This window comes from Puntigrus tetrazona, chromosome 5 (assembly GCF_018831695.1).
Source record: "Puntigrus tetrazona isolate hp1 chromosome 5, ASM1883169v1, whole genome shotgun sequence".
NCBI classification, from domain to species: domain Eukaryota; kingdom Metazoa; phylum Chordata; class Actinopteri; order Cypriniformes; family Cyprinidae; genus Puntigrus; species Puntigrus tetrazona.
The window spans coordinates 8400623-8427866 of record NC_056703.1 but is presented as its reverse complement, the minus strand read 5'-3'; the positions used below and the strand labels follow the sequence as shown (position 1 = coordinate 8427866).

General features: G+C 37.6%; 1 protein-coding gene across 1 annotated transcript; it reads right to left on the bottom strand.

Moving 5' to 3' along the window:
• Positions 1 to 13788: 13788 nt before the first annotated feature.
• On the bottom strand, positions 13789 to 26887 carry zbtb44 (zinc finger and BTB domain containing 44). Its single transcript, XM_043240080.1, is given in 6 exon segments — positions 13789 to 15993; positions 18405 to 18705; positions 20299 to 20450; positions 22173 to 22257; positions 23098 to 24215; positions 26567 to 26887. Coding segments are annotated over 5 exon segments (1968 nt in total). The 5' UTR covers positions 24185 to 24215; positions 26567 to 26887; the 3' UTR covers positions 13789 to 15650.
• Positions 26888 to 27244: the final 357 nt, after the last annotated feature.

Genomic DNA, 27244 nt, shown 5'->3' with positions numbered 1-27244 from the left:
TAAATACCAAACGTTTGGGTAATTGAAACTTTCCTAACTAAATGTTGATATCTTGTCGCATTTGTGATTGATTTAATTGCAGTTTAGAGCACTTACTGTGGCAAAACTACATCTACTGAAGCATTTTCCTTTCTGCAGTCCACTAAAGAAGCTGATACTAGATTTATGCTGCCGTCATTGAACCATTCATCACCTCTTGTACTTTCTGACAGCAGATGACAGACAGATTCCCATGATATATGGCAACATTTCCCTGAATGAAAAGACAGCGTGCACCCTGAAGGCATTCTTCATGCTGACAAGATCCTAAATACAGCTGACAAACCCAAGCAATGACGCCATGTTGTACCTGAGGTCAGACCGGGGCTCATCTAGGGCAGATGCTCATATCCTTGACTCCTTTCACTGATCTGTTTTGGCTGTAGGTGCTTTGTTATGGATGACCTCACCTGAGCACATGAAGAGGATGAAGTCATTATTAAAGCCATTACTTGCTGCAGGGTTTCTCCACCCAGCAGGTGAGCGGGTTTTGTTTGACTTTGTTGTGTGTTTCTATGTGTTGTAATGCCTCTCGGCATTGAAGGAACTGACTCAGGACTTCTGCTTTAGCAGACAATGAAATGTATTTATCGCAACACCTCAGAATACGTGCGACACACATGCAATAGTGTATGTTACCACTAGGAGTCGCTGTTCCTGCAACCATCTGTGTGCTGCTAGGTTGTAAAAACCCCCTTCTGACAGTTGTGTTGACAATATAATCCACTTAAGTTATGGATATTTAGACTACAGACACTGTTCAGATGGGACAGCCATGTGGACTGTATAAAGAGCAGCATGAATATAATCATAACTTCATCATTAATCCCAACAGTTTTTTTTTTTTCTCGCTTTTTTTGTCTTCGTATGGTTCTGCTTTATTTCATTAGTTTATTTTCACTCAGATAGTTCAGCATAACGGTATGGAAAGGATTGATGACCGTCCCTGGTGGCAAATATAATGTGTGTTGCTCGTTAAAAACGTGCATTAAAAAATTAATGATGTGGTACTTTATGATGCACTTATCTTGGTCAACCGAGCACTTACAGTTTAGAGTTTAACAACATTCCTTTCATTCCTCAGAGCAGATTTAAACTTATATGACGTGTAGAACGCTTGATGATTTTACCATCTTTACCTCTATAAATGGTCAATCCGAGAGGACAGGGTGCCTGAAAACAGATGTTTATGGCTATTTCAAGTCGTTATTTACCATAATATGAAAGAACATCGACACACCCTGGGGAAAAAAGGAAGTGTGGGCAAAGAGGTGTACCATACTGCAGAACATAGCAAACTTCGCTCACGGACACAGCGCCAGGTTTCAGGCGAGACGGGGAGGACTTGCGTTACAATGTGTCTCAAGCTTTTGTTTTAATCCACACGGTTTCTTTCAACCATCATCTCGTCATCTCTTTCTCGCCAAAAGATTTATGCTTTGCAAGTCATAAACAGCAATCCTCTTCTCTTTCATCGCTCTCCTCTCGTTCTTCCCCTCGCGCTGTTGTTTTTCCTCTCTGCGAATCGGTTTTGTTCCTTTTATCTGTTTTATTGTCTTAAGCAGAGCCACGCGTAGCACCGTGACGAGAAACAAAGATCCACGGCGGTTTACGTGCACGTGTGTGTGAAAGAGAGGGATGATATTTTGGCCCGAGGTAGGCCGTCTGAACTGGCTGTTCTCTTGATACAGTTCACTCCACTATGTTTGCAGAGCCTGGCCGTGTGGGTGATTGAGGATTGGCGTCCAGATGTGAACGATTTAAGCAGAACATTGTCCAGGGTGCATGAACGTGTCTGTGTGTGTTAGATCCAGTAGCACATTCCTCATCTCTTCAATCTTTAACAAATCTTACCCACAAGTATCTCTTTTCATCTGTTTATGTGTCCGTAATCAGACGTTGTGAAAGAACTACTTGTGAAGATCTTTCCATCCCGTTTGCTACTCAGGGAGCCGAGCAATCATATCGATAAGGAAAAAAGTCATGAAAATATCACGTTTATGCATATTTTGTTTTGTGGTGAAGTTAAGTATTATACAATTGTAATGCTAGGCTTTAAAGGTTGTAAATATTTTACCGCTGTTATAATTAACCATACAATTAGCCAGCAAGTGAACACCTTTTTCCTGTAATATTCCTGAACCTCAATGACCTGCCTGTAAAATACCTGAAAATGCACATTTAGAGTTATATTGACCTCTATAAACCCTTCCTGGTACACTATAAAGCTGAAACTTTATGTTCAGTCAGATTTTCATTAGACTACAATAAAAAAAATCACAGTTTAATAAATTCACTCCGTTATAGCATTTAAGTTGGTGGTCAGCTGTTTTATTTATGCCGTATTTCAGATACAGCATTGCATATTTTTAATTTAATATTTACACAAAATAGGCAGCAATGGTATCGGTAGTGTTGGAAACTTTTTTTAGCTTCTTTTTAAGAAGAGACCAGGAGATTCTTGGTAAAGCAGGAGTTCGTTTTTTTATTTCGTTGCTGTAGTCATCTGCAAGAAGTCTTCAAGAAATCTTTAAGAAAATCGTCAAGCAATCTCCAAGAAAATCTTCAAGAAATCTCCAAGAAACAAATCTAACCGAAACATGTTAGGTTGAAGTATATAGTTTTCAAAGGGGAGGAGTACACAGAGGTGGAGACCAGTAAAACAAGAGTATGCAAATGCGATCAGGAACTTAGCCCAGAACAGGAACTTTCCCGATCCTTGATCTATTTAGCATCCAGGTGTCATTCAAATGCATAGGTGAAACAAAAGGCACAGTTGTACCTTAGGATTAGCATTCACACTTGATTTAGGACACCTACCAGATGTTCAAGAAATGAAAGACAAAAGATAACTGTCTCGGAGCTTGGGCTTCCTGCTCTTAGAATGTAAATCACAATACACATTCAGCATATACTGTTATATTGGCGTCTGTGTTTAACCTTTTATAAATTTGTAATACAACAATCCCCATTTGAGAGTTTTAATGACTCTCACATAACACAAATTTAATCCTTCTAAAATCCATTCTATAGCCTATGTTTAATAACATATGCTCCATCTTGCAGTCATGCAACTTGAAAAAGTTACAGGCACATATCTTATGTGTCTTTGCCTAGAATTGCTTAGGTTGTAATAGTTCTTTTCAGAACCATAACTCTTGACAAAATACGACATGGGTGGTAATATGTCAGTACAAAACTACATGATGACACAATCATGTAGCATAAGAGTGGAAGTCCTGAAGTCCATGCCGTCTGAATAACTGTGACGTCTGTTTCCTGTAGTCCATTTCCCCTGTAGAATCATTCGGATGACTCTTTGTCCTCATGAAGCTTGTTCATGGATGTCTGAGGTGTAAATCAGGGTGCTGCATATGAGATGACCTTGCATATACACGGACCTGAAACACAAGAAAACAGAGAAACAGCAGACCAGCAGTATTCATGCATAGACATTTTTTAGACTTCTGGTGATCGTATAGTGGTTTAAATTTTGATGATCGTATAGTGGTTTAATTTTGATGATCGTATAGTGGTTTTGTTGACCTAGTCTTAAGTCATTTGACACCTATGGACCAGTGAGGTAAGGATAGACTAGTGGATGGGGAAAGGCCTATGAGGAAAATCTTCACCGCAGGGGTTGGCCCCCGAGGCCTGTTGCGTTCGGTTCTTCCCTGGGCTCCTCACTGGTCTATGTGTCCTAGTCTGTCCCTGTAGGTGATTTGTAAACCATTATTGTAAAAACATCTTCATCCTCCAATGAAACATCAGTCATGGCAAACATCATAAAATAGAGGATAGGTGTAATTTGGAGTGTGCTGTAGTATAACTTTGAAGGCTGTGAGTGTACTTGACTAGCATTCTCTCAATGGAAGGAGACACCTTAAATTAAGTACTCACAGCCCTAACAGCTAACACCTGAGCAAACTGCTCCAACTGTTGGGTAAAGTGGGGGGGTCTGCTTCAGAGTAGCTGGCAGATTGAGTGGGAGCTGGGTAACGCTGTTAATTTCTCCTAAAGTCTTTTTGCGTTTCCTGCACTCTTTTATCCAGTGTCCAGATTTTCCACAGTAATGGCAATTGCCCTCCCTCTTAGGACATTTAAATTTCTGCCTGTTCTCAGTGTTGACCTTAAAGGATGCTGCTGCAATCCTTACTCTGGCTTTAACATTAGAGTCTCTTTCCCATGTAGGTGAGGGTAAGCTCTGGGAGATTCCCTCTATATCTTTAGGTCCAAGCATTTTTGCAATGGTTTGGACCTGAACAACAGAAGAGTTGGGAAGAACACTTTCAACTGACTCAATTCCCTGAGATCTTCTCCTAGCATCACATACCTTCACTGAATCTACAGGCACCTCAGTTTCAAAGAAGGCTTGCAAGTCAGGATATGTGCTATCAGGCTGACTAATTTCCACTTCAGTTTTTTCTGAAACTTTATTGTGGTTTACATTTTTTGTCAAAGCCGATATTCTAGCACATAGCTCTTGGTTCTGTTCCTCTAGTTCTGAGATGTGCTGAGATTGTTGTGTAGCTAGTGCTAAGCCAAATTCCCTGTGGCAGCAGATAATGCCTTTCAAATTGTTCTTACGTAAACATGCTCCTAAAACCTTTTTACACTCCTCTACAGACCAAGTCTTGTCTGGATGGATCTTGTATTTCTGAGTTAGCTTTTGTCTAACTTTCTCAGTAATTATAAGGTTCATTTGCATGCCTAAAAGTGATTTGAATTCACTATCTGACCACAAAGGAGTTGCAAGACCACCTTTCTCAGTTGTGGAAATGAGTCTAGCATTCTTTTTGAACATTGTAGATTTTGTTTTTGTTCCTTACACAAAGAAAACACTTAACGTCTCTCAACAGAGGGTACACTTGTTAACACAGATCAACTATGGTTAACCTTCTCTAACAAAGTAGAGGATAAAACAAACAATTAGCAAGTAATGCCAATCTTCCCTGCCTAAAACAGAGGATAAAGTCTTCCCTGCCTAAAACAGAGGATACACAAATATTAGCAAGTAATGCCAATCTTCCCTGTCTAAAACAGAGGATAAAGTCTTCCCTGCCTAAAACAGAGGATAAAGTCTTCCCTGCCTAAAACAGAGGATACACAAATATTAGCAAGTAATGCCAATCTTCCCTGCCTAAAACAGAGGATAAAGTCTTCCCTGCCTAAAACAGAGGATAAAACAAACAATTAGCAAGTAATGCTAACCTTCCCTGTCTGAAACAGAGGATAACACAAACAATTAGCAAGTAATGCTAACCTTCCCTCTCTGAAACAGAGGATAACACAAACAATTAGCAAGTAATGCCAATCTTCCCTGTCTGAAACAGAGGATAAAGTCTTCCCTGCCTAAAACAGAGGATAAAGTCTTCCCTGCCTAAAACAGAGGATACACAAATATTAGCAAGTAATGCCAATCTTCTCTGCCTAAAACAGAGGATAACACAAACATTAGCACGTAATGCTAACCTTCCCTGTCTGAAACAGAGGATAAGCAATTCTTCCCTAAAATTAATTTCTAGAGAATAACCTAGTTAACCAAACCCTACAGCTGTCTGTTAACTCTTCTCTGACGGCGCAGAGGTTTACATGTACTGGTCTGTAATGGTTCTTTGGAAAGAGTTACACTCACCAACCCTTAGTTGTACTGAAAGATTCAGTCTGGATCGAAGTCAGATCTTTGTTGAACTTGAAGTTGAAGTTTCAGTCTGGATTCAGATGAGCAGCTCTATCCGGGTCACGGCACCAAAACTGTTTGAAACTTTTTTTAGCTTCTTTTTAAGAAGAGACCAGGAGATTCTTGGTAAAGCAGGAGTTCGTTTTTTTATTTCGTTGCTGTAGTCATCTGCAAGAAGTCTTCAAGAAATCTTTAAGAAAATCGTCAAGCAATCTTCAAGAAAATCTTCAAGAAATCTCCAAGAAACAAATCTAACCGAAACATGTTAGGTTGAAGTATATATGTTTCAAAGGGGGAGGAGTACACAGAGGTGGAGACCAGTAAAACAAGAGTATGCAAATGCGATCAGGAACTTAGCCCAGAACAGGAACTTTCCCGATCCTTGATCTATTTAGCATCCAGGTGTCATTCAAATGCATAGGTGAAACAAAAGGCACAGTTGTACCTTAGGATTAGCATTCACACTTGATTTAGGACACCTACCAGATGTTCAAGAACTGAAAGACAAAAGATAACTGTCTCGGAGCTTGGGCTTCCTGCTCTTAGAATGTAAATCACAATACACATTCAGCATATACTGTTATATTGGCGTCTGTGTTTAACCTTTTATAAATTTGTAATACAACAGTAGTCAAAGTATAGGCAAATATTTTTCCTGCCAAACCGGTTGCTATGAAACATTTCATAGTGCGAGCTTCTGTTATGTGTAATTTCGGCTCATATTTAATGTGAAGAACAGGTACTGTTCTGTAATTGCTAAATACAGTATAAACAAGTGTTGCAGTTTTGCCACAGTGGATCTAAGAATGTTAAAACATTCATTTTGTCATCCAGACCTTTAGACAGAGTGGCTCTGTGAAGTTTTCCTTCATCTGGAAGTCACATAATAAGCAAGAGGTGAATTTAGAGAAAACGTTTTAGGTGGAAACGGCTGTGACTTTGCACATTCAATTGTATTTAACTTTCTCTTCTACTCCATTGTTCTGTATCCTGAAATGTTCCACCTTGTGCCTGTGAGTGTAAAATAGAGGGTTCATCCCACAGCTAGGCTTATATAAAGGTCAGACAGTCGGTGGGTGGACTATGCCTGGGCTCTGCTGTCTGTGAAAGCAATCACAATGGCTTTAGGCAACTAGGGAGGAAGTGAACACATGCTAGTGTCATCAGTCGTTCCTCCTGATGGCTTTAGTGAGGCCTTTCTTTCTCCTCAAACGTTTTTCTTATTTATGATGGGAAGGACCGCACTTAGCTGGACTTTTTTTTTGAGGGACAGGCTGATTCACTTCCTAGCGTGATGTTGTTGGGTTTTGCTCCAGACACTTCGAGCCAGTGATGGTTATCACAGGGAGATGGTGGAAAGCAGGACTGTTTACAAATTCATTTTTTTCCATAGAATTCAAGATTTTACCGCAAAACGAATTGTGACACCACATCTTCAGAACTTCAACCATATGACTTAGTTTACTGAATGGCATATTTCTGTCTGGTGGGACTCATTTGTCTTTGGTAAGAAACGTCAGAGAGTTCCTCTTGTTGTTGTGAAATGATGAAGAATGCTCCTCCAACTGTCTCAGAGCAGCATTTGGCTGCCGTAATAACAAACATATCCTTGGAAGGGAGGAGAGCGTCTCGGTTTGCGTCAAACCCACTGGATCACACAGAACAGAAAAATATCAGTTCTTATTAAAGTGACTCAGCATACGTGCTGGAACTGTTAATGCACAGGCTATTCTTCAAATATTCTTCAGATTGACTTTATTGCTACTACAGGAGCTTTAAAACTCATTCTGGACATTGTGTAGAGAGTAACGCGGAAAAGAAATCATTTTTTGAATCTCTTGGAAATCAGGCTTTGGGAGCATTGTTTCATTAAGCTCTTCTCATAAAACCATGACCTCATAAGAAATAATCAGACAGCATGCAACAGATGTGCACCTTTAACAGTAAAATTTTGAAATACTTCTGTACTACTATTTTTCAATTTATTGGGATATTTCTTAGAAGGATATTAGGATACTTCGAAATGTCATGTTTAATACCATATTATCATATTAATATTCTATTAATTCCATGCCATGGATACCCATCCTGGTAGAAACAGAAAAGCAGATAGAGAAAAATTTGCATATATGCTGTTCAGCCATTTTAAGCAGAGAATAAATATGAAATATGAGATCCGATATAACTGAGGTATAAGGTTATGAGATGTATTAAGTGAATGCTAGCTTAAAGAGATGTTTCTTCAGTCTGGATGGATAAAGTGACTGAACCCCAAACCTACATACTCCTAGGCACTAAACCATTTTGTAACTAACACAGAACTTAATAGCCAGTGTAGAGATTTTATTTTTTTATTTTCTTGACCTGGCAAGAACCAGTTGCATTTTGAAGCTTCTGAGTACAATTCTTTTGGATAAATAGGTAACATCGCTATCTTACCCAAATTAATTTTGAGAAAATTATTGGTCATCTGATCTGAAGTTTAATCTGATGTTACTAAAATATGTTGTTGAGTATCATCAGCATAACAATGCAAACTAATCCCGTATTATTTGATAACATTACCAAGAGTCAACATGTATATTATAAAAATAGCAGTATTATTATATTATAAAAATTGCACTCCATACTTTACTGGTGATAATTACTGTTTAAATAAACAACGTGGTAACAGTCAGATAGCTATGATCTAAACCATTGTAAAGCCTGTCCTTGAATACCTTGAATAGTTTTGTATCCTTTCCATAAATATACAACAATCTATATTGTTTACCGCAGCTCTAATAGCAAGTAAATCTAATAATGAAATGCAGCCTTGGTCTGACGCAAGAAGCAAGTCATTTGTAATCTAATCAACATGTTGTTGATTTTTTTCACCATCACTTTTTTGTGTGTGTGTGTGTGTGTGTGTGTGTGTGCTACTGTCACATGGGAGCGCTGAAATTATCTTTTTGCCCCATCCACTACACTCCCAACTTACTGACATTTTACCATTCTGGAAAATATCACTCTTATCGTGTCATGTTTGAAACTTTGTCATTTGCATTAGATTGAGTTTTCCATCTGCTTTCCAACATGCAATGGAAAACGGCAATAAAAAAACTGGACACATTCTCATGAAATAATGGAACGCAAAGAAAAAAAAAATAAAAAGACTGCAAGGTGACGTGTAATTTCTGTGCTATTTGTGGCACCAAATGGAATAGCAATCTGAGCAACATCATAATATTTGATCAACCAGTGGTGTGAGGATACTTGTCCAAGCGGTGGCAGTTGTGTTTTGCAGATCTGGTTGGAGTCACGTGGAAAGAGATCGCATTCACGACCTTTCATTTTATGACACTTGCTTTACTAAGAAAAGGAAATTTGCACTACTACTGTACATCGGCACAAATCAAGAAGTATAACAGTAAAAGTAAGTATTAAATAGAGAAATTCCAGAAGGCAAATATTGTTTATGCTAACCTTCGGGCTTGTTTCTGAAAGACGTCTCTAAAATCCTGAGCTGCGGTATGCCTAAAAGCAAGTTGTGAACGTGTGTCTGTTTGAGTTTGGCACATCTATGTAGGATTAAGTCAGTATATCTGAATGACGACAGAATTAGATCATCATTCGTGACGGGTAGCGCTCTTCATCATTTCATCCGTGGACTGCTGCTTCAGTGACATGGAGGAGATGAACTCCCGCTTCCAGACTCTTTCCACTCGCTCCAAAGCAGACCTACGTGGACCGTTTCCTAGGCAACAGCACCAAACATCAGATGACAGTACGTCTGAGTGTATATTACAGTTCAGTAACGTGCCAAGAAACTGTTCTGTTGAGGCAAAAACATACTTGCGCTCAGAATGAAAAACGAGTGAGAGAAAACCTTATCTCTATTCGCCAGATACCTGGGATATTAATTTCATATCATGCAAAAAGGAAGAAAAGAAAATCAAAAATTTCTCTGTCGCTTAATGTGTTTAGCGTTAGTTGCCATTGTTGTTATGGGTCATCCGGAGTGGACCTACATTTTAATAGACACATTGAAGAGAACCAGCTAAACAGCGCTCTGTCTCCTCTGCCATGATGTACCTTTCATTACACAATCTGTTGGTATAACACCCCATTCATAATTGCACCCGAGGAGTTATTTCAACTTCTTGGCTTCTTGAAATGCTGCAGCCTGCCTGGTCTTGATGTTTGATTTGTTGTATATGGCAGTGATCTCAAAAGCACAGCATTCTTTTCCCTGACAGAGCGGTTTTAACTTTATAGCCACAAACAGATTCTATGGCTTTACTATGCAACGTTTGAGTGGATTCCCAAGTGCCGCACTTGAATGTTTACATGTAGGTTTTACTTTCACTCTAGTGCGTTTCGACGGTCAGCGCTGAAACGTAAAACGAATAGAACATGTTTGAGCTTGCATACTTTGTTTAGCCGGCGGACAATGGCATTGTGCAGTCTAGCATCGCTTTCCTCCTCGATTTGGCATCGACAGACGTTTTTGCTAGTGTCAAGAGGAACTGCAACCAGGAAAGTTTAGCACAAAAAAACAATACCAAACCTTCAAACATGAGCCCCACCTACTGATTGATTGAAATACATCACTTTACACAGAGGGTACCATTAAAACTACTAAATAAAAGAGAAAATTATTTTTTTTTAAATATAAATAAACAGGGTTGATGCATTTTCTGAATGCGAAAGAAATAGAAAAAGAAAAAATCAATTTAATTTTCGGCAAACACTTAACACCTCAATAATCGAAATGCTTATTGTGCTTTTTATTTTCACTATTTTATAGATTTATAAAAAAAAAACCTACGTTCCATAAGCAACAGTAATCAGCTACAAAACGTCAGATGTACTCCAATTATAAAAATCGGTTGACAGACTCTATCATTTGCAAAGTGGGTTTTCTTCCTTTCGTTCTTTCATTAATTTTTCCTTTCTCTGCAGCTAGAGGTTGTTAAACAAATATAAAGGTTTCCATTGCACCGCGTTGGATGTTTTACAGAAAGAGTGTTTTTTTTTTGACAGATCAAGCTGAAACACTTATGTCAAACATTTTGGATAAATTTAACTTTTCAGTTATGCAGGTAGTTGCTGACAAATTTCAGAGTCTAAAGTCACACACAAAATTTCAGGGGAGAATCTCTTTCATGCCCCTTTGACCCAAGCTCATGTTTTGGAATCTGTTTCGATAAATTTACTGCCAGTTTTGTGGCTTTCTTGTTGTTTTGACATAACAAGGCCAGTAACTATGCAGCCTAATCCAGCACAGGTGGACACTGGCATAATCACCTCCAGATAGAGATATGATCGTAGACTGCAGAGAGAGAGAGAGAGAGAGAGAGAGAGAGAAATGGGAGCGTAACGTGTTACAATCTTCATGTTGGGATAAACTCAGTCAGCATAAGCTTGCTTGTACCCAAAAGAAACATTATAGTTGTAGTAAATAAATACAGCCTCCAGACTCTCAAAAGAAATCCAGTCTGGCTGGTGGTAAATCAAAGTCACAGAGGCATTTAAATTTTGTATCTGAAAGACTAATGGTACTTGCTAATGGTCTTGGTCAATGGTTTATGACAAATCTGCTGTGTAAATCAAATCAGTGCCAGATGTCAAAATGGAGCATCATCGGAAGAGAAATAAATGATGCTTCGGACCCATGTTTATACATTATGTGATGAATGTTACGAAAAGCAAGCACTCTGCATCTCACACGCTTTTATATCATATTTAGACAACCCCTGCGTCTGGAGAACATTTCGCATATATCTATTTTGTTTTTTTGGGATCCCGTTTGATTAATATTATTTCACCATTGCTGGAACCCTTCTACTTGATTAAGAGGCTTTGGCAAAAAGAGAGAAGCGAATTGATCAAGGTGTTTATAAAAAAGGAGGCATTATTTGAAAAAGCAGTCAATGGAACAAGGAGCATATTGAAACACTTTCCAATTACTCTCTTAGGCTCGGCCATTACATAACGGCGGTGACGGTCGAGCTCTCCTTGTGAAGACATGAAGTTGTTTTTGGAAGACTACGCATTAAAATACATCCCTACATGGCAGATGACCATCTTGAGAAAAGTTAGAAGACAATCCCAGGTTTACACAGAAGCACAGTAGCATGTATTTAATATCCATGTGTTTTGGTATAGAATAAAAAGGACCGTGGGGCCATATAGGTCTCTAATCCGGCACCACAAAATAGATAAAAGCTAGACAAAAGGTGGTCGTTATATAACTCTATTTGACTAATGTTTGCAGGTGTAGAAGGCAAAAGGTTTGGCACAAGACGTGCCCTTAGATTTATGCCCGGTAGAACCATTGATGTGTTCACAGTAAATTAAAGCGATGCTAGGTCATGTTGCCTGAAGCACTGATGTGGCCAAAAGCAGTGGAAAACTAAGAGTGGTCATTATCAATGTCATGGACATCATTATAAAATAGATTCTGGATCGGTTTTTGACATTTTAAGATAGTATAGTTGTCACAATGAATCAAAACTCTTGGGTTTTGCAAACTTTTTCTGACTTGACCCATTTTTAGGGCTGTCTTCATGCACCCCTCCAGGGTTGATGTGGGTCACGCAGCCGGAGGACACCAAATCACAAGCAGGTGCTTGGACTCCGCGAATACTGTGCTATGTCACAAAAACTTCATCTACAATGCCAAGGCAAAATTAAAAGCCTCTCATTGTTTGTTTTAGCATGTGTTTGTGCACTTGTTTGCCAAGAATTTCCTCATTACCTCCCTCTCGCACACCAGCGTTTTTTTTTCTGAGATGCAGCGTAAAAACCTTTTCCGCAGTTTTTGAACATTACAACTTTGCATTGTAAACAACCCCTTAATTCATGCCATTATTAAATAAAAGAGCAGCAGTCAAAATCCAACTTGACTTTTTTTTTTTTTTTTTGTTTTAATAAATCAGTATTTTGACATGGATTTAAGATGAAATATGTATGTTTTAGGTCTACTTTAAAAAGTAAAACAGCAATGGATTATATAACAAACTGAAGTAACTATTATATTTTATTATATATTTAATCAAATATATAATTAATATTTATCCTGTGATGGCAAAGATGTTTCTTTAGTGTCACCTTCAAAAACCAAACATCCTATTATCAATATTGAATATTATTAATACTTTTTGGAAAGCCTTGATATATTGTTTTTCAGGATTCATTGAGTAATAGAGTTTAAAAAAAGCATTACTGATGAGTGAAAGTATCAAAAATCGAACATTTGTGCAAATATGTTTTGGAATATTGTATGGAAAATACACAGAATGAGTATTAGATAATAAGCAAGGAAGCAAAGAATTTAAGCAAACTTGGAGTGTTAGGCTGTAACCATTTACTGCAAATCTTAATGTACTTAATGTTTTTACAAAACATCATTCAATAAATCTGAATTGGCACAGAAACGGATGATAAGAACCACTGAAGAGTTACAAAATGACTAATACATTTGTCTTTATGAAAATAAACACAAAACATACAGTTTAAACCATGTGTCGAATAGCACTTCAAAAATATTTTTAGTTTCAAGCTACATTTGAAGTCTACCAGCATTCTGTCTACAAAACATTATGAATTCATATCAATGCATGTTTATGCCAATTAAAATACAATACAGATCCAATATTCAAAGGCACAAGATACGACTAAAACTATAGGCTTTAAAAAAGAATATAGAGTATATATATCTATACTAATATATATATATATATATATATATATATATATATATATATATATATATATATATATATATATATATATAAATAAAATACATTGTCACAAAAAGCGAACACTACGAGGCTCAAGTCAAATAACTACTTACACTCACATTGATATTACAAATGTACAAATTGACACTTTTAAGATAACTGTCATCGATACAGAATCTGGAAAAAGCATTATGACTACTGAAATGTCACGTTTTCTTTCTGCTCAAACAACTGAACACCAAAGATTGAATATTGTATACAAAATGGTAGTTGCACATATCTCAAACAACATCCAACAAACGAATCAACCCATGCTATATTGATTTTTTTTCTTAAAAAAATCCCCCCATATTTCTTTTTGCACGGAAAACATGCAAGTAGCACAAAGAGCAATCTGGGACAGACAGCCAATATCGTCTTATGGATAAATGCGTCACTACAAACTCTCAGACTATGAAGTAATTGAGTTTGAGCTTACAGCCGGCGGTCGCAAAAATGGAGAGAGTGAGATAAGCAGGAGACCGTCTCGAGGGAAATGACATCAGAGAAAGATATTGCAACCAAGTTTTTTTTTGTAATACAATGTGATTTCTATCATTGTTTGTACACTGACAATTCATATGAACGGTTTATCGCAGGGCACGCGCTTTAGCCTTTTCGCCCCCCCTCCTGTATTTCATTATCTTCAGTCATTCAGCTCATTGTCCACTGCAGTATAAAAGGTTTTAATTTTGGACCACGTGTATCATCCAAAACAATATTGCACAACGCTTATTAAAACTTTTTGTTCCCTACAAAATCATATTGGAATGGAGCAGCTTCGAGACTGACTGATTGCCAGGTGCAATATCACACGAAGGAAGCGAAGATACGCGATCGCTACGACTATACCGAACAAAACAAATGCTACATATTCCAAAGTCGCAATCGAGTTACATCTTCGCTCAAGGCTCCTGCCATAGTCACAAGGTGTTCATAAACTTTGTTTGGGGAGAATATTAGGCACATACAACTATGGCGTCAAGCTATGGAGAAAATTCCATAGTATAATTCCAACAGCAATAAAATGGGAAAGGCTATGGAAATATCACCTTCCGTCCACTCTATTAAAACGTGACCCATCTGACAATTCCTCCATATGTCACAATCAAAAGAAGAATGTTAAACCCAAAGAATTCACATACAGCTCTTTAGATCGAATTGTCGAGTGCTTCGGAGAGCTGGGCAAGAGGCACAGTTTACAAAATTTAGCAGCATTACACATACAGCAGAAAAGAGGGCTGGGAAAACAGGGCTACTCTTCACGTATACACGCATTCAACACAACACACTAAAGCACATTAGATTAGTCAGTCAATGCACACGGCTGTTTCGTGCCGGTCGGATTCAGTGTTTTGTTTCTGCTCTGAACCACACACATGGAAGTAGTAACACAGTCTTTCACATTTTTCAGAAAGGTCCTCAGAGGACTGAAGCTTCCCGGTTTGTAACAGGTTTGTTTACAGTCGGAAGGGGCAGTTTGCGATAGTTAAGGCGCAGACATGAAATAGGAGAAATAGACGCGTAATAAAGGAGATCAGTAATAGCTGAACATAATGCAACGAAAAGTATACAATTAGATTCTTTTTTTTTTTTGACAGACCGCCACAAAGCGGTTAAAAAGTCTATATTATGAATACAAATATAATTAAATAAAAAAATGTGCTTCCATTAAACAAATTCATTATAATCACAGATGATAACGGGTTACTAATAAAAAGTCACATTTTTTAGTTCAAGTCTTTTTTTAAATTTAGATCCATGATCATCTTTCAGCGAGATTTGTATGTAAATCCAAATCAAATGTGATTTCATAACAATTTAAAGTAACCCCCATAAATTAAAAGGCATTACACCAAGTTTATAAGCTGTGAAAACATACACTCTCAGAACAAAAGTACAAAAGTTATCACTGGGGTGGTACCCTTTCAGAAGATACTAAAATAGGTGCTGATATATACATTTTAGGTACTAATACTTTTAAGATACTAATATGCACTCTTTATGGATAAATACAAAGGTGTAACTTTTTCAAAGCCATCACCCCAATGGCAGCTTTGGTACATTTTTTTCAGAGAGCATAATAAACCATCGACAACAGAAGTATTGAGTGTGCAACAGAACATTGACTGTTATTATACATGTTTACACGTATGGAACGTATTTCACTCAATCGTAATTGACACTAGTCTTTTCTTCTTTCTTACACCTCTCTCCTTCTCTCCCTCGTCTTCCTCTGGGTCTTGTAGAGAGGTAACAGCAGCGGTGGACTTCGGGTGGTCCCCTTGTGCGGCCTCCCCTCCGTTCCCTGACCTGGGGTTTGGGGTTTGGGAAGGAGGTGCAGAAGTGTGGTTGTCATAGTTCATGGTAGAGGAAACTTGAGAGATAACTGGTGTCTGGACTGAGGAAGAGGAGGAAGAAGCTTCAAAGGTCTGCTCGCTCATCTCAAAGTGTCCCAGCCCCTCTTCCTCTTGCATGTGACTCAAGTAGTCTGGGAGGAGGAACTCACTAGGGCAAAAAAGGGAGAGAAGGGCCAATGTTCAGAAAAGTATAAGCTAACTCAAGTATCCTTAGAATCGTAGCACCTTCATTGGTTTCTCAAACGTTTTCATGAACAACACTTGCTTAATGGGACTAAAAGACGAAAGTAGGTTAAAGTTAAAGTTATTGCTTTCAGTCTCCTCTGTGAAGCCACAATCTGAGGATGTCAAACCACTCAGACGCAAGTTCTAAAAGAAGCAATTTGTCAAAAAAAAAAAAAAAAAAAAAAAAAAAAAGACGTTTTCAAGATTTATCCGAGACTGCTTTTCAAGTTTGGTATATGAAACTAAGATTGTTAGGATTTTTTTTTTTTTTTTTTTACGTACAGCCAGTCCAAGCATGTTCAAGTCTAACAATACATTCTGGCAAAATGTCCTCTGGCAAAACACTGCAGCTATCTAAACGAAAGTCAAAATTCAAAACTAGATCGAGGATTGTGGCTTGGCAGAAAAAGTGATATAGCAAGCAATCACAGTTCATACACTGATAACTTAATCCGTGAATAGGATTTAGATACTAATGACATCATTTCCTATTTTTTCACTGCAATTTGCTGCACTTTTGACACTGATCTCCATATTCAACATACTTGGCAGAAACTTTAAAGTACAATTTTGACAGGTATTCATTTTCTTTTTAAATCACAAAAATGTGAGACATGTAATTACCTAGCACTTTCCAATTTGTGCGTTTTTGCGCTTCTTAAAATGTTGCTTCAAAATGAACTCTTTGAAAGTAAAGCTCTTTGAAAACTATGGCCACAAATCTGTTTCTTGCGATCACAACACGCAAAACTTTATCGGAATATACTACAGGGACCACTCCCTCACTTAATAAGCACATACCAGAGTCAGACTATTGCCTCAGCACTGTAACTTGCACAGACACTGTTTATTTGTGCCTGACAAAGATGAATAGAACACAGATCCTAAGAGAGAGGGCTTAAATCGAATAAACGGCTGGATGAAGTAAGGGAGTCTACGTGTAGCAGGAACTCAAAGCATAAAAGCACCTGACTCCCTTCCCTCTGTTTTAATGAAGGGCTACCGTCATGAAGGTAACCTCAGAAGAGTCTCTTCTGAAACAATGATTCCACTGAGCTCTTTTGAGAACTTCATTTTAAGAACCTATTCAGCAGTAATTAGCTGACGTAAGATTGATTTCCCTGCTCGCTCCAAATGTTTACATCTCATTGCTTCTTTTCCTAACACGCAGTCCAACTCTAGCTACTTCCAAAATGGAATCAAAGCCATGATTATTCCATTTAGAAAAGACTTGTTTTAAAATAAAAGTCGCTTGGTTGGTTTTCTCCGGAGAACGCATCTAGGAGGAACACACGTGCCAGTTTAAGAATAGAATAAAAGGGAATCTGAAGGGTGTGTATGTCCGTGTGTTTAAGCTAGTCAGGAACAAATAAACACTGAACTTTTCATATTACTAATCATGGCAGTCAATAGAGTGATTTCCTGAAAGCTCTATTCATCGAGTAATGTTCTGCCAAATGCAGTACAATGAACCTGGGTGTTTCCCTGTTAAATCCAAGCAGAAAAGACATTTCGTCTGATGGATCTATTTTGTCAAAAACCAAATCTTTACCTCTCTTTGAAAATACACAATGTTTTACCAGGAATACTTTGCAAAAAGGTTCAATTGGTTGACATTAGTAAATGCATTAGGTATCATGAACTAACAATCACTGCAGAACTCATTAATCTAGGTTAATGTTAGTTTGTAAATAAATTATAATAATTATAAACTATTGGTCATTGGTAATTACTGTATGTTCATAATACATGAAATACTATATAAATTGTAATGTTAAAAGTTCACACCACTGTTTACAACAAAATTAAAAATTGGACGTTTTCTTCTTTTAAGAATACTGTGAAAAATGCATCACTGTTTAAGCAGCGCAATTTTTTTTAATTTTCACATTAAGAAATGTTACATGAGCACCAAATCAGAATTAAAATGATTTTTCAAGTATCGTGTGGCTCAGAAGATTCAATAGCTGCTCATTTTCAAATACGTTAAAATAGAAAACAATTCATTTAAACTGCAATAATGTGTCACAATACTATTTTACTGTTTTTGATAAATTGGATTTAGACTTGACGACTGTTATTTATTTAAGTTAAACACGTTATTAACAATGCTGTAAAAGTGCTGTTTATTATTAGGTCATGGCACCTAATGCATTAACTAACTGCAAGGGTTACAAATTTCCCTAATCAACATATTCGTCAATACAGTTAAAACATTTATGCCCCCAATTTAAAAAAAAAAACGCATCTGCTACCGCAACATGGGATGAACGGCCGACCGCACAAAACTAAATTTGTACTATATTTTTCTTAGAATGTTCAGGTCCTCCTCACCTGGTCTGGAAGTAGTTTGCTAGTTCTGACGCCTCATGGTTGAGACTCCTCAGGTGTACGATTAAATTGCCGGAGTTGGTAAACATGGCGCCGCACGTTTTGCACTCGTAAATCCGAGGCTTGCGGATGATGTGGCGAGACACCCTCATGTGATGTTTATATTCACCGAAGGAAGTGAAAGTGGCGCTACAGATCTGGCACCGGAAACAGCGTTTACCTTCGTGCTTCAGCCGGTGCATCTTCAGAGAGTAAGCCCGCGTAAACTTTTTCCCGCAGCGGTCACACTGGAATGGCTTAATACCTACAGAAGAAAGATGTAAAAGATTATAGTCTCTGATATCAGAAAACCGGAGATAATTACCAAATCCTGAAAATAATGAAATTGAATGTGACTGAAAGGAACGTAAGACGAATGAGTCTTTGTTTTAGTAGGCTATGTGCTAACTGAGCTATACCTGCTAAGAAATGACTAAATAATCAAACACATGTAAATTAAGGTTTTAATCTAGCAATATATGTAAAGTTGGATATGTTGTTCATTTAACCCGCATCTAGACCAACTGCACACAGTCGCTTTCACCAGTTCATAACTAATCGCTGTAATGAGGAGTTCTGTTTGGACATTCAACAGCAAACAAGACGCCATCTCTGTATAAACTAACAAAGAGATTAGGGTGAATCATGTTGTCTTCTTCTCCAAACAAGAACTTCATTTGGCCCGATATTTATTAGCTTTTCCAAGGTCTAGTGTGAAGCCTTAAAGGTGCTGTATGTAGGATTAGGACTCTACTAAAGCATAAAAATACCACAGTATGTTTGCAGATATTTAAGAAACGTGCTAAGTTAAGATACTTGTTTATGTGAAAAAACAATGCTACAGTCTGTTATTCTCCTTAGAAAATGTGTGTTCGGGCCCGGAATGTCGGCCTCTGTTTTGGTCTGTGAAACCCGCCCACTGTCATCGTGTTTTGGAACCCCGGGTTGCCAGTTGGCGGAAAACAGAGCGTTTTTCATTTCAGTCATGGATGCTTTGAAACTAAAGCGGTCTGAGCGGGAATCTGGCAACCTGCGTGTGCATCCAGTCTGAGTAGGAGAGGCCGGGTAATAAAAAAAATAAATAAATAAAAAACAGTCTCCAATATTTTTATTGGACTGCAATACGTAGTTCAACCACTTGGTTTTCAATCCTACATATAGCACCTTTAAGTCAGCCATCCTAAAAAATATTAACAATAAAGTCTTAGTAGCTGAAGTATTAGCAAAATGCTCATAAGCAGAAGTTATTAACGAAGGTGTGCAATATTTTTATTAGGTCATGTTGTGTTTTTACTCTTATGGGTTATTTGGTAAAAAATGTTCTCCACACATTTATCATTATATTCATTTACAATTAATTGAAACATGCATGAAAAAATACCTGATGTATGCATGATGTTTATTAAAAATAATAATATTCTGAATTATTTTTACTTTTACTTCAAGAAGGACATTTTCATAAATAGCATTTCTGTAATGTTATTAAGTTTAACTGAATCTTAATTTTGATGGATGAAATTCAATGTGTAATTGACAGTGTTTTTTCCTGAAACTGTGAGAAACTTGAGAAGTGACTTTCAGAACAGCTCTGATGGAATTAAAGTTCATGTGTTCATGTTTTAATATATTGCGATGAAAGATTCTAAAATCTGTGATATTAGTAGCATGCAATGATTTGCCGTTGTCGTGTTTATTTCTGCGGTGTGACCGATTGTTAGATTTATCCATAGGCCTAAAATGCAATTTTATATCCAATACGATATTTTTTATTACCCAGCCATATCAGCGAAAAACGTTTTCTTTCTTTTTGCAATGCCCTTGTGAATGTCAAGTCCAATAACAGCAGAGGTTCTCTCACCAGAGTGGATGAGCATGTGCTGCTTCAGATTCTGTATTCGAGTGAAGCGGACGCCACACGTAGGGCACTGGAAGGGCCGTTCAGGACCGTTGAGTCCTGGGCGAGTGGAAGGGCTAATGTACAGGTGGTATGGGTACTGGACATTCTCCAGCCTGGAGAAAGAGTGAAAAATAAAGTCCCCAAATTAGATAAGCCAATTGCACACAGAGTCTTAGTCATTAAAAGGATATTGTTAACACTTCACAATAAGGATCATTAGTTAACATTAATTATCAACATCAGCAAACATGAACTAAGAATAAACAATACTTCTGCAGCATTAATTAATCGTAATGTTAATTTCAGGATTTACAAATGCTTTATTAAAATCACAAGATGTGTTTGTTAACATTAGTTAATGCACTGTGAGCTAACATGAACTAACAATGAACAACTGCCTTTTCATTAACTAATGTTAATAAAGACAAATTAATAGTGTAATAAGTGCATTGTTAATAGTTTGATCATGTTAGTTAATACATTAACTAATGTTAACAAATGACACCTTATTGTAAAGTGTTACCAATATATTTTTCACTCAAAAATGAAAACTAATTCATCACTTAATGGTTCTAATGCAAATGCCCTTCTTTTTTAGACAACAAAAGGAGATACATGGTGTACAGTATATGATGATTAACATTAAGCTTTTTAAAAAAAGACACAAAAGTGGTTTAACATATTATGTAACAAATAAAAAATGTGACATGAAAAAACAACAACTAGAAATCCTCTGTAAAAGTATCTGTGCACTTTGTTTACAAAGTTGAAGAACGAACAGCCAAATCAAATTGTGTCTTGTTCCTACCATCATATACCCTCGGAAAACATGCTATATATGTCACTTTTTTTTTTTTTTTAAAGCTTGACGTCGACTGCCATATACTGCCCTGGGTGTGTGTTCACTGCTGTGTGTGTGCACTTTGGATGCATTAATGCAGAGCACAAATTCTAATTCCAAATACCTGGCGACAAGTCACTTCACTTCATACACTGCCATTATAAAGAAAAAACAGGAAAAACATTTTTAAAATTACTTTAGACATTAAAACAAATATTTTTGTGGTACAAAAGAGAAAGAAGGGCACAGTTTTTAAAGCTTCAGTTTGCCTACATCTAGGCAACGCTAGACGGTTCTACTAGACAACAGTATTGCTCTCATGACTGATCGGCAGACCTGCTTGTTTAGAGTATTTATAGGAAAACCATAACTACTGGTATGAAACTTCCAGTACCTTTTTATAGTATCCTCTTATATGTGTATACATAATGTATTGAACATTTTAATTTTCAATATCATGACCACTTTAAATTGGGCAAGAATATGACACTAGTTGCCTACTGAGTATTTTACTTGTATTCATGCAGCCACTGCTATTCTACTCTACTCCTTTGTGTACAGATCCACAGAAATCATCCCACCAAGGTTTAAGGCTAACATATAACACATTTAGTCAGGTATATCAAGTTGTCATATAAAAGCAGACTTCACTGCTAAGACAGAAAGCAGTGTCTTTTTTATCCCATTTGTTTTGCATCATACCATTTCCCTATTCTCTCAGTATTCCAAAAGGCAAATTCAGGTCCAAGAAGTTTCCAGAAAGTCTGCCAACTAGCTTCTCTGGCCTCTTGGCAAGAAACCCCCATCTTAATAGCCACTACAATATCACAGAAGCCTCTTCTGCTTAATAAGTAAGTATACATGAGGAAAGACGATGATGAGAAGACTAAAATATTATGTCCCTCCTCAGAGGGGCCCTTTAGTTCAATCATAAAATTGAGATGTCGTAAAAGGATACTCTGTAAAAACAACACAGACACCAAAGGGGTCTTACCTCTCATCCTCTTCCATGTGACCAGTAGTGTTTGGAGTGCCCTGCATGGATTGGAGACCCTCTGTCACCCCCTCATCCAGGGAGCCTAAAGAGAAAGCAGGAGGTTGTTTCCAGTAAAATCTTAATATTGGGTCATCTGCTTTAACTACTTTTTATTTTAAACAGACACAGCCTCAGACAAACATTCTCAAAAGCACATTTAATAATCAGAGTAAAAGTGTGATAAATATGAGGTAAATGTGACATTTAAAAGTGAAGTAAACTTAAGATTGATCCAGTGAAATGTCTTTTTTAATCTACTGACTCACTAAACACGTGGGTCAATGACATATCAAAGTGCTTACAATTAAGAAACGTCACGTCTGTCCTTGAAACACGAAGTTCTAATAAATAAACTCCTTGTGCTCATGTTGAATTCATATGGTTTGGAAGAACTTTCAGGAAAGTCTCAATTTGATGACTTAAATTTCATGTGTAACCAGCAAGGAAAAAATGAATGAAAACATCAATTGCAAAAAAGTGTTGTGAAATATAGTCTTCTAATAAAAATTTTTGGGGCTAGCAAGTTTATTTTTTAATTTGTTTTAGAGATGACTTGCTCGCCAAGGCTGCATTCATATGATCAAAAATACAATAAAAACTAATATTAAATAAAATAATTCTTGTCTGTTTTCTCGTATTTGATGGCAAAGTTTACCACAATTTTTACTAACATAATAACTATTATTAATGCACAGTCAGTGCTGTTTTTCAGAATTATTAGCATTTAAATGTCACTTTGATCAATTTAATGAATCCTTGCTAAATACAATTATTTAAAAATGACTGAACCAACAGTCCAAAACCAAAAACAGTTGTGTGTTTTTGAAGGTGAAAAATTGTAAAAACATCAAAATAAATTTAGAGTATGACTATTAGGTCTTACCAATGGATGAGGACTGAGGGCTAATGAGTAGATCTTCTTGGGTGTGTTCATTGCCAGGAACCGTCTGCTGGTCACTCAGAGAGCTGTGTGGAGCACTGACTGGTTGAGAAGCTTCTTCATGCACTTCTTCATCACTCAGCCTCTCCACCTTTACCTGCACATCTTCTTCTTCCTCCTCCTCCACCCCTGCTGCACCTCCCACACCCAGGCCGCGTGGGCCCTCGCAAGCCAAATACTCCACCAATGCCCGTCCACTAGAGTCCTGTCCCGACGCTCCAGATGGTTCCAGGAGGCCTTCAGGTAGTTTTGACTTTTCCGCCGCAAACCGCCGGTCCACACCAAATGGGTACGTCCAGGAGAAGGCCAGAGATGGTTCCAGAGCCTGAGCTGAACTCTCTGGGAAGGAGGACGAGGAGGGAGAAGGGTTGGGGACCTGTGGAGAAGTTGAAGATGCTGGTTACGGGCTCGCAAAGCCTTTGCGTTTGCGTCTAGACTCGCGACACACAGGAATGGGCCGATCCGGGACGCTACACTCGGATGAGACCGGAGATGGCGAGAGGGCATCTACAGGGGCGAGGGTGCAGCTCGCGTGGCCTTCAGGGGTCTCTTGGGGTCTGTGTAAACCTGGAGGCTGGGTGCTTCCAGGACCTCCTGCTCCCGAGGATGCTGAGTTCCACAGGATACTGGACTTCATGAACTCAGAGCAAGTGTTGGCCACCGCAAACATCTGCATGTAGCTCGCAGCTGCCAGTACGTCGATGATGTTCTCCGTGCTAATGGACAGCGTGGACGTGTAGGCATATTCCAGGAGAGGAGCGAAACCCGCGACCGTCACATGTTGGAGGTCCAGCACATGTTTGTTATCTTCACCTGCTATTACAGTGTCTTCTTCAGCCGGCTTCCCAGACAGCTTCGCCCGAAGGAAGTCACTACAGCAGGCTAGCACTACCTTGTGGGCCGAGAACATCTGGCCTTGTACGCGGATGGTGACATCACAAAAGTGGCCCTCACTGCGTAGGGTGTTAAGCTTATCCAAAAGCTCTTGGCTGTGGTTGGGGGAATTGTGAGTGAAGGTTTTCACACCCATCCTTCACAGCAGGAAGAGGAGTCTGGACTGCCTGGAAAGGATAAGATTCGTTAGTGCAACAAAATGGCTAATAAAAGCAAGTTATGCTTACATGTGTGGTTATATATTGATCTACAACTGCTTTTTGAAGTTTTAAAAATGACACAATGTGTAACTGGATATATATGAAGTAGGGATGTAAATTTGCAAAATATTTCATCATTAAAATTGAACGATAGTTTAGTGCTGTAATGCAATTAATCACATCCAAAATTACTTTTGTTTAAACGTGTGTATTCTGTGTAAATCTATAATGTATATATAAACACACACAAACACAGTATATATTTTGAGTTTATATATAAAATTTTTTTATATATAGAAATGTTTTTAACATTTTCCTTAAATATACACATGCACGTGTTTGTATTTGTATATACATAATAAATTTACACAATATACACACACATATTATTTCAACCTGCATGTTGATCAATGTTGATCTCGAAATATTTTATTTTTCATAAAAGAAAGTTTGGTATGCAGGTTGATCATTTTTATTTTATTATACATTAGTATTGCAAAAAAATTAGAACTTAATATCTTGCACACATAGCCTACTTTTTTTTTTTATTAAATAATGTATGCATGTAATAAACTATTAATAATAAAAAATACCTGCAAAAAAAGACAATCAAATTGCACATTTTTTATCTTTTCCTCCCAAGTAATAGTTCATCCATCTAATTTATGTCACTGGGAAGGAATATTTCTCCGCACTGCTTATCTAGCAAAGCTACTTATATAGACAGGAGACACACAGCTTTACACCTTCAGCACTTTTCAGTTCCAGTGGTCCTCATGACACAAAGCACAAGCACATATTTAGAATGATTCAGAGCTGAGGAATCCTGATTTTGTCACATTTCCAAGCCCAAATAAACTCCCTCAAATAACATCTGCCGAAAACTGGTATTGCATTGCTTGGATCCAGCTGACAGCTAAAAGAGGGATGGCAGATATGTCTAAACTATACGAATGAGTCCGGCTGGGTTTAGAGAGAAAGGGATCGTCTCTGCTCCTTGAATCATGCTGTTAAATGTTTGCAACTGGAGGCGAAGTAAGCTAAGAAAACAGCTAAAAAAAATTATTTAATTCTTAGAAAGATAATACACTATGCATCCCATACTGACAGAGACTTTACAATAATTTTGGGCCAAATGAAAGCATGCAATCCCTTTTGCCACTGCACATTTTTTGTGAAAATGCAGCATTTAAAAAGTTAACACAGTAAATCTAATTTATGTGTTTTAAAAATGTATAGCCCAGACCAACATTATTCTGAAAAATGAGCAAAAAAAGTACTGTAAACTAAGAAAGTAACAGGAGCCAAGTTTTGCTGCAAAAAAATGCAAAACCGACATAAAAGGCACAATCATTATGACAAAAATATCTCCGTACTATGACTTACGCCTTAATTCTGATTTAGTATGTCATAATTTTAACTTTATTTTTAAGGTCAGAATTGTGATTTGCTAAAGATTTTTTATGTGATGAAAATTAGCTTACATTGAAACATACATTATAGCCTGGATATTTAAATAAGCATAAATGAACTACTATTATATTTTAAAATGGATAAGAATTTTACAATTTTTTCATCATATCATCTAGAAAAAAGGTTTATAGCCCAGGCCAACATTATTCTGCAAAATTAGCAAAATTTACATAAAAGGCACAATTACGACACCAAAATGAATTTTGTTTTTTTTATAATTACTACCAACGTTATCAAGGAAATGTATCATAAACACCATACCAATATAAAAAAAAAAATAAAAAATACTTTATTCCAGATTTCATTCATCCAGGGACAACAATGGCATCTTATTGATGGCTGTCAAAACATCTCAGAGGAAAGTTAGAGGGGCGTGGCTTTACACACGAGTTGCTTTTGTTTACGTACCAAATAGCAAACATTTATTCTCTGTAGTAGCCGTAACAGCGTAATTTTTTACTTGTCTATATCCAACTCCCCAAACAATGGTTTAGACTGAAGCGTCTGATGCACACTTGAATTTCTGGATCACCAAAAAATGCGTATTTTGACAGGTTCGATGTGGCCTGCTATTGTGTGATGTGTAAACTAGAGAAGTAGCTTACGATTAAACAGTGAAAACCCACGTGAGCTAACAATGTGTCATTACCAGAAACTCGTGCATAAAATATACCCCAGTGAACGATCACGCTTTACGGTTTTCAAAGTCCGAAAACAACGTCCAGCTAACCTGCAGCCTTCATCGGCTAGCTCGCTAATCTCTGACGACGGCTAAAACAGTCTCGTCGGTGTCAACACAGTGTGCGAAACATTACTTGCGTCGGATGTATATACGTGCAGCTCACCGGTAACAAAGAGTGGACGAATCCGTTGAAATGTAAGACAACTATAAGCGCATGAATGTGATCCAGCAGCGAGCTAACTAGCCGCTAGCATTCTGACACTTGCACAGAAGTACTGTCGCTTCTTGACAGCATCGTCGCATCCCGATAAATCACGAAGTCGAGTGGCCCCGTTCGTATTAAATACCAAAATCATAAAAAAGAGTCTGTTCGAAAGTTCATTATGTATAAAATGCATTGGTATCTCGTCTGACAGGTTTGAGGCTGATGTTTACATAGTGTATCCCAGAATGCTTTTCACGGGGCTCGTGCGACTGACCTTTCATTTTTACTGATGACTTCAAAAGCGCTATGATGACGCAATAACACAAAATAAAAGCATGCTTTTCATTTTTGTAGATCATTTATAAGGTATTACAGAGGCTACTTGTTTTAGATCTTTTATCACGTGTCGCTTTGCTCTTTTTGAGATTAACTTTACATGGGACATGGTAGTTAACTAATGTATTCTTTAAAAAACAAAATAACTAAATAAATAAATGATTTGATTTAACGTTGTAAACTTACCTTCCTCCTAAGAAAATCTACTGGAATAAGCAGACATGCACAAAAGTCTCTTGCACAGACTCTTTATTTAACTACATTTGCATCTTCTCTGCTTTGATTGGCACCCTGTGTTCT